This window comes from Salvia miltiorrhiza, chromosome 1, assembly GCF_028751815.1.
Source record: "Salvia miltiorrhiza cultivar Shanhuang (shh) chromosome 1, IMPLAD_Smil_shh, whole genome shotgun sequence".
NCBI lineage: Eukaryota > Viridiplantae > Streptophyta > Magnoliopsida > Lamiales > Lamiaceae > Salvia > Salvia miltiorrhiza.
The window spans coordinates 75,519,726-75,533,081 of record NC_080387.1 but is presented as its reverse complement, the minus strand read 5'-3'; the positions used below and the strand labels follow the sequence as shown (position 1 = coordinate 75,533,081).

The following is a 13,356-nucleotide window of genomic DNA, read 5'->3' as shown; positions in this document are numbered from 1 at the left end:
AATTGAAAGACTTTTTGTTGTTTTGATTTTTGTTGGGATAATTGTAACAAATTTTGTGAGGATGATTTGTTTGTTATTGGGCTTATGATATGATTGTGTTTTTGAAAAGAAATTGTTATGTATCACTTGTTGATTTTGCATGAAGAGTTTGAACTTGTGATGATGAGCTAAATGTTGTACCTCCAAGAACTTGAAAAAGAAATGAGCTTGTGAGAATTGAGCCTTTGATTGTCATACATTTACAATCTCATTTTGTTCTTGAGTGTAAATCATTTGAGCATGTGTGTTGATCTCTAGAACTTGCCATGAGTCCTCTCTTGAAAATAAAAGTAGATGTGTTGTTAATATTGAAGTGATTTAAGGCCATCTTTGTTAGCCACTTAACTCAAATTGTGTCCAAATTCTCATATGATCCTAGTTTACCCCTTTTGTGCCTTGTAGCCTTTTTTTGAATAACCAATAATAAAGGGGTAGAACCTAGAGTGTTGGTGGTTGCTTTGATGAAGAAAAGTTTGGGAAATGATTGAAAGTGCTTATCAAGCTTTGATTAAGTGAAAATCACTAGTCCCCTATGAGCTCAAAAAGAAAAAGAAATCAAAATGAATGTGAATAAAAGAGCATAAAGGGGAGTGATTTGCCTTTTGAATCATGGCCATGATAGATATCACTAAGGATGAAATGCAGGGATTGTGGTTTATGTTTGATAAGAGAAATAGTGAAGTCGATTTGTTCATTATGATTATTTGATCGTGGGATGAGTCACTTTGCCTAAAAACTACTCACCTTACCAAAGAACCCTCATTACAACCCAAGGAAAGCCCTTTTTGATCTTTATTTATAACACATTGAAGTATAAAGAGTTAGGATAAATGGCAAGCCTATGGTAGATTGCATACATGATTCAATTTGAGTGCAAACACGTCCAATCTAAACACTTGAGAGTTGAGTGCATCATTGAAACATCCACCTTTGTGAGGATTCAAGCTTGGAGGCTCTAATGTTGAACTCTTTGACACTTGTGATTTCTTGAAATGCACATCTACTTGTGATACTCATTTGAAAAAATTGTTGAAGCCCTTGAAATGACACCAATTCATGCTTACATGTTTGTTTACTTTTATTTCTCTTCTCTTCGTCGTTTGGGGACAAACAACACTTTAAGTTTGGGGGGTTGACAAACATGGTTTTCGTACCTCAATTCCACATGTTTTGTTGTCATTTCCCTTCATGTTTTGCTTGTGAATGCTTGTTTGTGCCCGAATATTTAGTTTTATGAAGTTTTGATTTCTTGGTATAGTTTTTGAGTATCTTCAGGGCAAATCAAGAGTTGATTGGGAGAGCATAGGATCGAAGTACGTCTCGAGAGGAATCCATGAGCTTGAACGGCGCCCGAATCGGAGCTCGGACGAGGGAGAACGGGGCCGACAAAGTCAGCCGCGCACAGAGGCCGCGGCCGCGGTCACGCGTCGTGGGGAAGGTATCGCCCGCGGTCACCACCCGCGGCCGCGGGGTGGGACCGCGGGCTAGACGCTCAATTCCAGGGGTGTACCGCGGTCACCACCCGCGGCCGCGGGCTGGGACCGCGGGTCCCCCCCACGGTCACCACCCGCGGACGCGGGGCGGGACCGCGGGTTCCCTGAGTTTTGCCCACGTTTGAGCACCACGGGCGCGGGCCATGACCGCGGGAAAAGAGCGGAGTCGCGTTTTTCAGCCCTTAAACCCCATTTTCCCCCTTTTTCTCTCATTATTCTTCTTCTCCATCACTCATCTTCCCCAACACTCCACACACTAAACCCTAGCCTCCTTTAACACACCCATCTAACATTGAAGAGAAGAGAAGGAAGAAGAAGCTCTTAAATAGGATTTGTCATTTCTTACTCTCTCTTTCATTATGTACACCTTTAACTTTGATTTATTGTGTTTGAACATGTTAGGCTAAATTTCTCTTTGATTTGGGGATTAGGCTAGATGATTATTGTAATGGATTGATTATTTATGCTCAATATAAATCTTGTTTGTTCATTTGCACATTATCTTTTCAAACCCTTGATTTATTTCTTGTATGGATTGTTGGCCACATTCTATGCATTTCTAATTTGCACTTTGAATCGGGAGAGAATAATTGCAATAGATAAGGTGTTTGAAACATATCAATTCGATAACCGGGAGGTTGAGAGTTGGGTGAGAGTATGTCGATCTTTGTGTGCTTTTGGGAGTTATAGGTTAGAAGTTGACCGGGGACGGCAACTATGACCCGTAATCTACCGCTCTAGTCGTCCGGGAGGGGGCTAGAACTAGTTGGGAGATCACTCTAGATAATTAGGATTGTCAAGATTAATATTGAGCTATAATTGAAGTCTTTTGCTTAATCATCGATGCCTAGTCCCTAAATCGCCTTAATCATCTTATTTATCCACTTTGCTTATTTGATTTTTATTTGTCTTTGCACTTGTTAAGTATTTAGTTAGATAATCAAACCAATCACTCAATCGTTTAGTCTAAATAGTCGAGTAAAATGAATTAGGATAATCACTAGATTGAACTACTAATCCTTGTGGGATACGACCTTGCTTCCATATATTACAACTACCCGTATACTTGCGGCGTGGTGAAAATAATAGCGAACAACGACCCTCTTAAAATGTTCTCTTAGTCTTGGTTTCTTTTTTTGGTTACCCGGGGTTTCTTGCGGGTGCTTTTGCTTGTTTCCTTTGTCTCTGGTCTCTCTTTTTCTTTTCTTTTTAATAAAATTTCTATTTCAGTATATATTATATCCCTCATATATATTTAATTTAAGATCAATTATGTAATTTAATATATTATACTCTCTTTCGTCTTGTAAAAATAGTCATAGGAGAGAGTGACACGAGTTTTAATAAAAGTGGTTAAGTATGTTATAAGTGGAGAAATGGTCCTACCATAATGATAATTAATTATATTGTAAATGGAGAGTGGGTCCCACCATATGGTAGCAGAGGTAAATAAGTTGATATATGGAAGGTAATCTATTGTGGAGTAGTGTCCATAAATAAATTAGAACTATTTTTTGTGAATACCTCAAAAAGAAAATTATGACTATTCTTATAGGACGGAGGGAGTATATACATGTAATCTTCTATACATATTATAAAAGAGCCTTGTGTTACAAAATTTGATTTACCTATTATATCCTTCATATATGCTTAATTTAAGGTCAATTATGTAATTTAATATATTATACATATAATATATCTATAAATATATTGTGGTTTATCTTTTATATTTTAATACTTATTTAAGTAGTAGTATCAATTTGGACTCTTCATCATATCAATTACTATTTTCATCATATAAGTTAATATTTTTTATTATATAATTTTAACAATTTAGAATTAAAATACAAAGGTTTACGTAATATACTTTTTGAGAAGTATAATTTTACTAGAATCTTTAAAATTAATTATGTAAAGATGAAACCTATAAAATAAATATGACGACAAAATTAGGTGATGTTTAATTAATTAATTTTTTTAAATACTAAATTTAATTTTTTTCTATAACATTATACTTTAAAAAAATTAACCAATAATTGGTTTAAAAGAAAAAATAAATTAAAATGATAAATATTGCTATAAAATGAAATAAAATATAAATTTACACTCATAAAAATTTATTCATTAAAATAATTCTTCTTTACGTGCAAACGCACGTTATCTCTGCTAGTATATCTAAAAATATATTATAGTTTATCTTTTATATTTTCAGTTATTTAAGTATTAGTACTCTTCATCGTATAAGTTACTACTTTTATTATGTAAATTTAATAATTTAGAATTACAATACAATGATTATTAATAATCTCATTAGAAGTTTAATTTTACTAAAATCTTTAGAATTAAATTTAATAATGTAAAGATGAAACCTATAAAATAAATATGTCGACAAAATTAGGTGATATATGTTTAATTAATTTTTATACTAAATAAAGAAGAAAATGTTTAATCACAACAAATTAAAATTCTATATTTTTTTGGGTTGACCGGACGAAATATGATTCAAAGTCAAGTAAAGTAGTAGAAGACTTGACATATGCTAGTCTTCCCGATTACAATTGCATATTTATATACATCCACCCCACCTATCTTCTACATCTCAAGTTTCTCAACTCAATTAGCCAACTCCAAAATGCCAATTTCTTTGCTTCAACACCTTTTTCTCATCTCTTTAACTTCAATAATTATTTGCCTAACAAATTTTGGTCATGCTCATGCATACAATCTATGCAAAGATGACCAGAAAACATTGTTACTTGAGCTGAAGAAAGACTTGAAATTCAATTCTTCTGTTTCAAGAAAACTAGTGCGATGGAATGAGAGCGACGATTGTTGCGAGTGGGAAGGTGTGGGATGCGACGCTGCAGGCCATGTTGTGAGTCTGCAACTCGACAACGAAGGCATTTCAGGTGGAATTGGGAATTCATCAAGTCTTGTAAGTCTTGAGTATCTTACAACTCTATATCTCTCTCGCAACAACCTGTCAGTTGATGCAAGCAGCACTAGTTCAAATTGGTCTACACTTTCCCAACTAAAGAAGTTGAGCCTATCTTCTTGTAACCTGCAAAGATTTCCTGATTTTCTAAAACAATCCAACTTGAACTTTTTGGACCTCTCACACAACCAAATAACAGGGGAAGTACCTAGTTGGATTTGGGAAATTGGAAGTGGAGATCTTTATCATTTGAATCTTTCTTATAATGTCTTGATTGATCTGCAAAAGCCTTACCACATACCCAACTCTCTTGCGGAGCTGGATTTACATTCAAACCAGCTCCGGGGTGAGTTGCCCCTGCTCCCACAAGGCGCCTCCTACGTAGATTTATCTGACAACATATTTGACAAGCACATTCCTCTCAACTTTGTAAGCTTCAACTTCTTTCTGATTTTCTTATCCATTGCAAATAACAGCATAAGTGGATCAATTCCAACTTGCATTTGTAGTGCTGAATCCATTCAAGTTCTCGACTTGTCACTCAATAACTTGAGTGGTAGTATACCTCCGTGCCTTGTGGAAAGGATTACCAATCTTCAAATGTTGAGTCTTGGGATAAACAACATAAGTGGTGAAATCCCAGATAAATTTCCCACCAATTGTGGCATGAGGATCTTGTATCTCAACAGCAACAACTTAGGAGGGAATTTTCCAAAGTCGCTAGCAAATTGCAAATCATTGTGGTGGGTGAATGTGTTGGTCAAAAGTTGCGGCTGCAACATTCAAATTTGGCAGCAATGTTTTTTCAACAATTGCTGCCACCTACCACCTCTCATCCCCTATAAAATGATCCTCGCAGCAGCATCCTAAAATACACAAAACAACCATCAAAGCTTTCTGCTAGAGAGAGAGAGAAAAATCTTGTGAGAGAAAAACTTCAGTGTGGAAGTTATACACGAGTGATAAAAGTGAGTTGAGAGATAGCCTCTGCGTAGGCAGATACAAAATACAGTGTGGTAATTTTGTTGTACTCCTCCTTTTGAGATTCTCTAATATATTGGTGTGGGTCCGTGGACGTAGGCAGTTTGGCCGAACCACGTTAAAAATATCGGTGTTATTTTTCTTCTCGTTTCATATCGGTCGATATCCACAATATTGAGTCACACTTGATCCCGGGCGGAATTAGTTGCGTCTAATTTCCTAACAACTGGTATCAGAGCCACGTTGGTGGCGAAAATATTTTTTTTCCACAATAGTGAATTTTGCGAACAGTGTTTCGTGCGCAACGGTAATTATTCTTTTAAAATTCTTAATATGCTCTGTGGTTGCAGTGTAAACTGAACCTCCACATCAGAAACGAATTTTTTGAGAAAATTATCGTGTTTTTTGATCGAGTGGGAGCAATGTCGACAGACGATAAAATTTCCAAAATGGAGAAATTCAATGGTGTGAATTTTGGATTTTGGAAAATGCAAATGGAGGATTACTTGTACCAGAAGGACCTGTATAAGCCCTTGAAGAAAAAACCAGTGGAAATAAAGGACGACGAGTGGGAGGTGCTTGATCGAAAAGCACTCGGCGCAATCAGACTGACCTTATCAAAGTCAGTCGCCTTCAACATAAAGCATGAGAAGACAACAGCGTCTCTCATGAAAGCTTTATCCAGCATGTACGAGCAGCCGTCTGCAGCAAATAAAGTTCATTTGATCAAGAAATTGTTCAATATGAAAATGACGGAGAGCGGAAGATTTGGAGAACATTTGAACGAGTTCAACGAAGTGACGGACCAACTTACCACGGTGGACATCAAATTCGATGATGAGGTCCGGGCTTTGTTAATTCTTGGGCAGTTACCTGAGAGCTGGAATGGCACAGTCACGGCCATTAGCAGCTCTGCCGGTAAGTCCAAAATGAAGTTCGATGATGTCGTGAGCATGATCTTAACCGAGGAGATCCGGAGGCAGTCAGATGTAGTCTCCACTTCAGGTGCCGCTTTAAATGCAGAAAGCAGAGGCAGAAACTCAAACAGAAGTCAAGGGCGTGGACGGAGCAAGTCAAGGAATGGCAGGCAGAGCTCCAGGATCCACAAGAATTCCAACAAATCAAAGTCTGTTGAATGTTGGAACTGTGGTCAGGTCGGACACTACAGAACGCAGTGTAAAGTACCTTCAAAGGGAAACGAGACAAAGACCGAAGCCAATGTTGTGGCTGAAGAAGAAGGCGATGCCTTGATATGTTCCATGGAGAAAAGGGCCGAGTATTGGGTCATAGACTCTGGAGCATCTTTCCATGCCACCTCGAATCGAAATTCCTTCATAAATTACATGTCGGGAAATTTCGGAGAAGTATATCTTGGAGATGATCATCCATGCAGCGTGGTGGGCATAGGAGAAGTACAGATCAAACTCAATGGATCTGTATGGAAATTGAAGGACGTGAGACACATTCCAGAGTTGAGGAAGAACTTGATCTCCGTCAAGCAATTGTCAAGAGAAGGATGTGATACACACTTCTCAGGTGATTATTGGAAAATCACTAAGGGCGCAATGATTCTTGCACGTGGCAAGGATACTGGCAGCCTATACACAACGATGAATGCGTGTGTGACAATTGCAGTTGCTGATAGCAAGAGGAATGCAAACTTGTGGCACCAAAGACTTGGGCACATGAGCCAGAAAGGGCTCAAGTATATGCATTCGAAAGGGAAACTACCAGAGCTTCAGTCTGTTGATATAGACTTTTGCGAAAGTTGTATCTTCGGGAAGCAGAAGAGGGTGAGTTTCAATACCAGTGGTAGAACTCCGAAGCAAGTAAAGCTTGAGTTAGTCCACACAGATGTTTGGGGCCCAGCAACAGTTTCATCCATTGGCGGAAAGTCTTACTTTGTGACTTTCATCGATGACCACTCGAGAAAGGTGTGGGTTTACTTCTTGAGACACAAGTCAGAGGTGTTTGAGGCGTTCAAGAAGTGGAAGGCCACGGTGGAGAATGAAACTGGCTTACGGATAAAGAAGTTGAGATCCGATAATGGTGGAGAATACGAAGATATGGCGTTCAAGAAATTTTGTTACCAGGACGGCATCAAGTTAGAAAGGACGTTGCCAGGGACACCACAACAAAATGGAGTTGCAGAACGCATGAACCGGACGTTGACAGAAAGAGCTAGGAGCATGAGGATACATGCAGGACTGCCAACACAATTTTGGGCAGAAGCTGTCAACACAGCGGTATATCTCGTTAACCATGGGCCATCTGTACCATTGGAGTACAGAATACCTGAGGAAGTTTGGAGCGGCAAAGAAATTAAACTTTCTCACTTGAAAGTATTTGGTTGTGTCGCGTATGTACACATTAGTGATAATGCCAGGAGTAAGCTCGACTCCAAATCACTAAAATGTACTTTCATTGGATATGGTGGAGATGAGTTCGGGTACCGTTTTTGGGATGACAAAAACAGGAAGGTCATTCGAAGCAGGAATGTCATATTCAATGAAAATGTGATGTACAAGGACAGGAATGCAGTGCAGTCCACCGACACAACAAGTGACGATCCAACATACGTTGATCCAGATGATACTGCAGAGTGCAGTACATCAAAGCAAACAGATGAAGGTTTGCAGACGGAGGAGCCCAACTCTGAGGCTGATCCACCACAGTCTCCAGTTCCAGCTCCAACTCCTATACCCAGGAGGTCATCTCGACCTCATGTTCCAAACAGGAAGTACATGAATCAGATGTTACTGACCGATGCTGGTGAACCTGAATTTTATGAAGAAGCATGTCAAGTCGGAGATTCTGTCAAGTGGGAGCTTGCAATGAAAGAAGAGATAAAATCTCTTATCTCTAATATGACGTGGGAACTAGTTGAGTTGCCCAAAGGAAAGAAAGCTCTACACAACAAATGGGTGTACAGAATCAAAGAAGAGCATGATGGTTCAAAGCGATATAAGGCAAGATTGGTAGTCAAAGGTTTCCAACAGGAAGAAGGAATTGACTACACAGATATCTTTGCTCCGGTTGTAAAGTTGACAACAATCCGATCGGTCCTGAGTATTGTTGCAACGGAGGACTTGCATCTAGAGCAGTTAGATGTGAAAACTGCTTTCCTCAATGGTGACTTAGAGGAGGAAATATACATGCAACAACCAGATGGATTCTCTGTCAAAGGAAAGGAGAAGCTGGTGTGCAAGTTGAAAAAGAGCCTGTATGGCTTGAAGCAAGCTCCGAAGCAATGGTACAAGAAGTTTGATGGATTCATGCAGAAAAATGGCTACATGAAGTGCAATGCTGACCATTGTTGTTACTTCAAGAGGTTCGAGTCCAGCTATATCATCTTGCTACTTTATGTTGATGACATGTTAGTAGCCGGCTCAGACTTGAACGAAATCAAGAAGTTGAAAAGACAGCTTTCAGCGGAGTTCAAGATGAAGGACTTAGGAGAAGCAAAGCAAATTCTCGGGATGAGAATTTACAGAGACAAGCAAAAAGGTGTTTTGCAGTTGTCTCAGGCCAACTACGTCAATCGAATCTTGCAAAGATTCAACATGAGCAGTGCTAAGCCGGTTAGCTCAGCATTAGCTAACCATTTCCGCCTATCCAAAGAGCACTCTCCAAAGACTAAGGAGGAAAGAGACTTCATGGCTAAAATTCCTTACGCCTCAGCCATTGGAAGTCTGATGTATGCCATGGTCTGTACTAGACCAGATATCGCTCATGCAGTGGGAGTTGTGAGCAGATTTATGGCAAATCCAGGAAAGCAGCATTGGGAAGCAGTAAAATGGATATTGAGATATCTACGTGGATCTACTGATAGATGCTTATGCTTTCGACGAGGTGATGTAGCACTACAAGGTTTTGTAGATGCAGATTTTGCCGGTGAGGTAGATCGCAGGAGAATCACTACCGGTTATGTCTTTACTGTTGGCACGACTGCTGTTAGTTGGATCTCGCAGATACAAAAGATTGTTGCTTTATCCACTACAGAAGCAGAGTACGTGGCAATCACCGAGGCTAGCAAAGAAATGATCTGGTTACAAGGGTTGTTGGCAGAATTGGGTTTTGATCAGACGAAGAATGTCTTGCACAGCGATAGTCAGAGTGCGATACATCTGGCAAAGAATTCAGCATTTCATTCTAGAACGAAACATATTGGACTTCGTTATCATTTCATCATATCTCTGTTGGAGGATGAGGTGTTAATACTTGAAAAGATCCAAGGAGCTCAAAATCCAGCCGACATGCTTACAAAGGCAGTAACCATTGATAAATTGAAGTTGTGCTCAGCTTCAATTGGTTTGCTAGAATAACAAAGACAGAAAGACTGCTGCGTTGATCAAGGTGTGAAGACAGATTGAAATCAGTCTTCAAGTGGGAGATTGTTGGTCAAAAGTTGCGGCTGCAACATTCAAATTTGGCAGCAATGTTTTTTCAACAATTGCTGCCACCTACCACCTCTCATCCCCTATAAAATGATCCTCGCAGCAGCATCCTAAAATACACAAAACAACCATCAAAGCTTTCTGCTAGAGAGAGATAGAGAAAGAGAGAGAGAGAAAAATCTTGTGAGAGAAAAACTTCAGTGTGGAAGTTATACACGAGTGATAAAAGTGAGTTGAGAGATAGCCTCTGCGTAGGCAGATACAAAATACAGTGTGGTAATTTTGTTGTACTCCTCCTTTTGAGATTCTCTAATATATTGGTGTGGGTCCGTGGACGTAGGCAGTTTGGCCGAACCACGTTAAAAATATCGGTGTTATTTTTCTTCTCGTTTCATATCGGTCGATATCCACAATATTGAGTCACACTTGATCCCGGGCGGAATTAGTTGCGTCTAATTTCCTAACAGAATGTTGGAGAGAACAACATCCAAGGTGGTTTCCCGTGCACGTTGTCATCAAGATTGGCAGTCTTAGTATTGCGTTCCAACAGTTTCTATGGAGAGGTGCGATGTGGTGAAAGCTGGCCGAATCTTCAGACGATCGACATATCTTCAAATAGTTTCAGTGGAGATCTGCATCACATAAGCTTCTCAACCTGGAGCAAAATGATGCTACACAGTGATGCAAATATCAAACTCAAAAGCTTGGGCATTAATGTTGTACGTCCCGACTTCTATTACCCGCCGCCTTGGTTGAGTTCAATCCTGATCATCAAAGTCTTCGATGATCTGTTCTTTAGGATGTTGTTAGAGTTTACAGCTGTTGATTTCTCTGGCAATAATTTCCATGGAGAAATACCAGAAGCAATAGGTGATCTGAGCTCACTAAAGTGTAGGAACCATATTTTGATATACGGTTCGTGTGCCCACGATCCATTTCGGATATCTAACAAGTACATACAAAAACCATAATCCTACAAGGTAGTAAAAGAAGTATACCTGCGAAACGAGAAGTGATCGACTCCAGAGTTGATCTTCCGAATTGTTCCCACGGCAAGATTCGACGTTGGATGGCAACGATCTTCGAATCCTATCTCAACTCCAATGAACAAACACTCTCAATCTCTTTCTTTCTCAATTTCTCTCTTTCTCAAAATTATGTCTAATTGCTACGTGATTGTTCATTCTTAAGAATGATATCACATATTATTCTTATCTTTTACTTTTGATTAAAATAGCAAAAGATAAGAATAATAGCAATTATTATGTTTGCCATTTTACTTTTGATTAAAATAGCAAAAGATAATAATAATAGCAATTATTATGTTTGCCATTTTACTTTTGATTAAAATAGCAAAATATAATAATAATAGCAATTATTAATGAGAAAGAATCTAGAGATAATGAATTGTTTGTCCACTTGAGATTTAAGCCTTAATTTGGGCCAATCGGGGATCTACTAGCTCGAATAAAGTTTGGCCTCCCAGTGCTCGATTTTTCTTATTCAGCCCAGAATATAAATCGAGACACTAGTATTAATTTATTCCACTAGAAAATTAATACTGAATTACCTCTTTATTCTTTAGGTGAGTCGGGGCTAGTATTAGACTTAATTAATCTCCGTGTTTAAGATATCGAATATCCATTAATTAATTAATTCCTCTGACGATCAATTAATTAATTAATTAGTCGTTTAATTATAAACGACATCTCGAGTGCTACCACTTAAACTTATTATCGTATCGGAACTAATTCCACCTGCAGGGTTTAATACGATAAACTTATTAAGTTCCTCGAGAGGATATTATCATCCTGTTATTAGCAGGACACGGATCCTTATTGCAATATAATCACATGTCAAATAATAATTGCTATCACCCAAAGTATCGAGTATATTGAGCTTCAAGAGAACTCTCACCCATGATAAATCAAAGCAATAGTCAATCTATTATTCACACCGATTAATCCAACTAAGGTTAAGACTATTTAAGTCGCCGAGATCTTGATTCTTAATTAGTCAGAATATAAGAATTCATCTCACTGTGATCCTGTTCAATACACGAAGGTACTAGCATAAATAAATAGCCAAGACAAACTATTTATCCATTTATGCTACAATCTAAACCAGCAACTCGTCCATAGTTGCCTCGATTGTGAACTCAATTTATATCTCAACTTTTTCCAATTATATGATCTTCTGTGATCTACAACACACCATATAATCTATAGTATGAGATAAATTGGACTATAATAGGATTATGCAATAACAATAATTCAGATAGGAAAATAGTAGTGAATAAGGTATCAATATATACAAGCATAAAAGTGTTGCTTTAAGTATATAACCCTTCATAAAGTATCTCAACTTATCCCACAACGCCCTCACAGGCAGAATCCCAAAATCATTGGGTAATTTGAGCGACCTTGAATCACTTGATCTCTCAGTAAACCAGCTAGCAGAGACGATCCCTGTGGAGCTTCAACGGCTCACATTTCTTGCGGCCTTCAATCTATCCTACAATAAGCTGGTGGGAAGGATCCCAAGTAGTAATCAGTTTGCAACATTTTCGAATGATTCATATATAGGAAACACAGGGTTATGCGGTGTTCCTCTCAGCATAAGCTGCACCAATCATGGTTGAGAACTTGAAAACATGCAGCCACATGGAAAGACGAAGATGGAGTGGTACTATGTATCTTTAATCATTTTAGGTGTCATTTACTTTTAGGTACAATATTAGCTAGGCTTGAAGATTTAAGATGTAAAATTTGAATGGGCTCTCTAATTGAAATTAACATGTAGGCTCTATCTTATTTTCATGACGTGGCTCATCGGATGCCACCGTATAATTTGTATTTTATTGGAGAAAGATTTTATTGAGAAATTAAATATTTTTGTTCAAATATTCTAGAGATGTCAATCAATCATGTTGTCATGCTAGTTATGGCTATTAAGTGTGTTTGATAGGGTTTATTAGGTGAGATAGATAATATTTCTCACCATATCTGTGTGTTTGATAGGCAATTCTGGTAATCTTTCAGGCCCGTAAAAAAGCTAAAGCCCGCACCAAATCCACTGTAGCATTTAGAAAATACATCCGCCCCCCCCCTCCGTGATAGGTTTTCTCACTTTGAACAGTGATTTAGATTAGTTTTGTGTTTCCAATTTTCTCCCTAAAATTACTTCAATGGAGTTGGGGGGCTGCTGGTTTTTCTTTTTGGACGGAGGGGAACGATTTTGATTTTTGAGGGGGTTGTCGGCGCAGCAAGAAATTCGAGGGAAGGGTCGCCGATCCCTTTTTGCAACGGTGGCTGGGAACGATTTTCCAAGGTGGAGAAATTTGGGCTGTCGGAGGGTGGGGGAAGAGATTAATTTGGTCTGCAACAAATTTTGAAGGGTTGTTCATTTTCGCAAATTTGGGGGTGCCGCAGCGAGGATGGGGAAAGGTGAAAGAATTCTGAGGAAGAGGAGGAGCGGTGATGTTGTTAGACTTAGGGGGCGGGGGGAGGCG

The 13,356-nt window shown here is 38.7% G+C and overlaps 1 protein-coding gene across 1 annotated transcript; it reads left to right on the top strand.

The window, feature by feature from the left end:
* The first annotated feature begins 4,164 nt into the window (after positions 1-4,164).
* On the top strand, positions 4,165-5,337 carry LOC131013601 (receptor-like protein 7). The gene has a single exon (XM_057941727.1). The coding sequence runs from the start codon at positions 4,165-4,167 to the stop codon at positions 5,335-5,337; it is 1,173 nt and encodes a 390-aa protein (XP_057797710.1).
* The last annotated feature ends 8,019 nt before the right edge of the window (positions 5,338-13,356 follow it).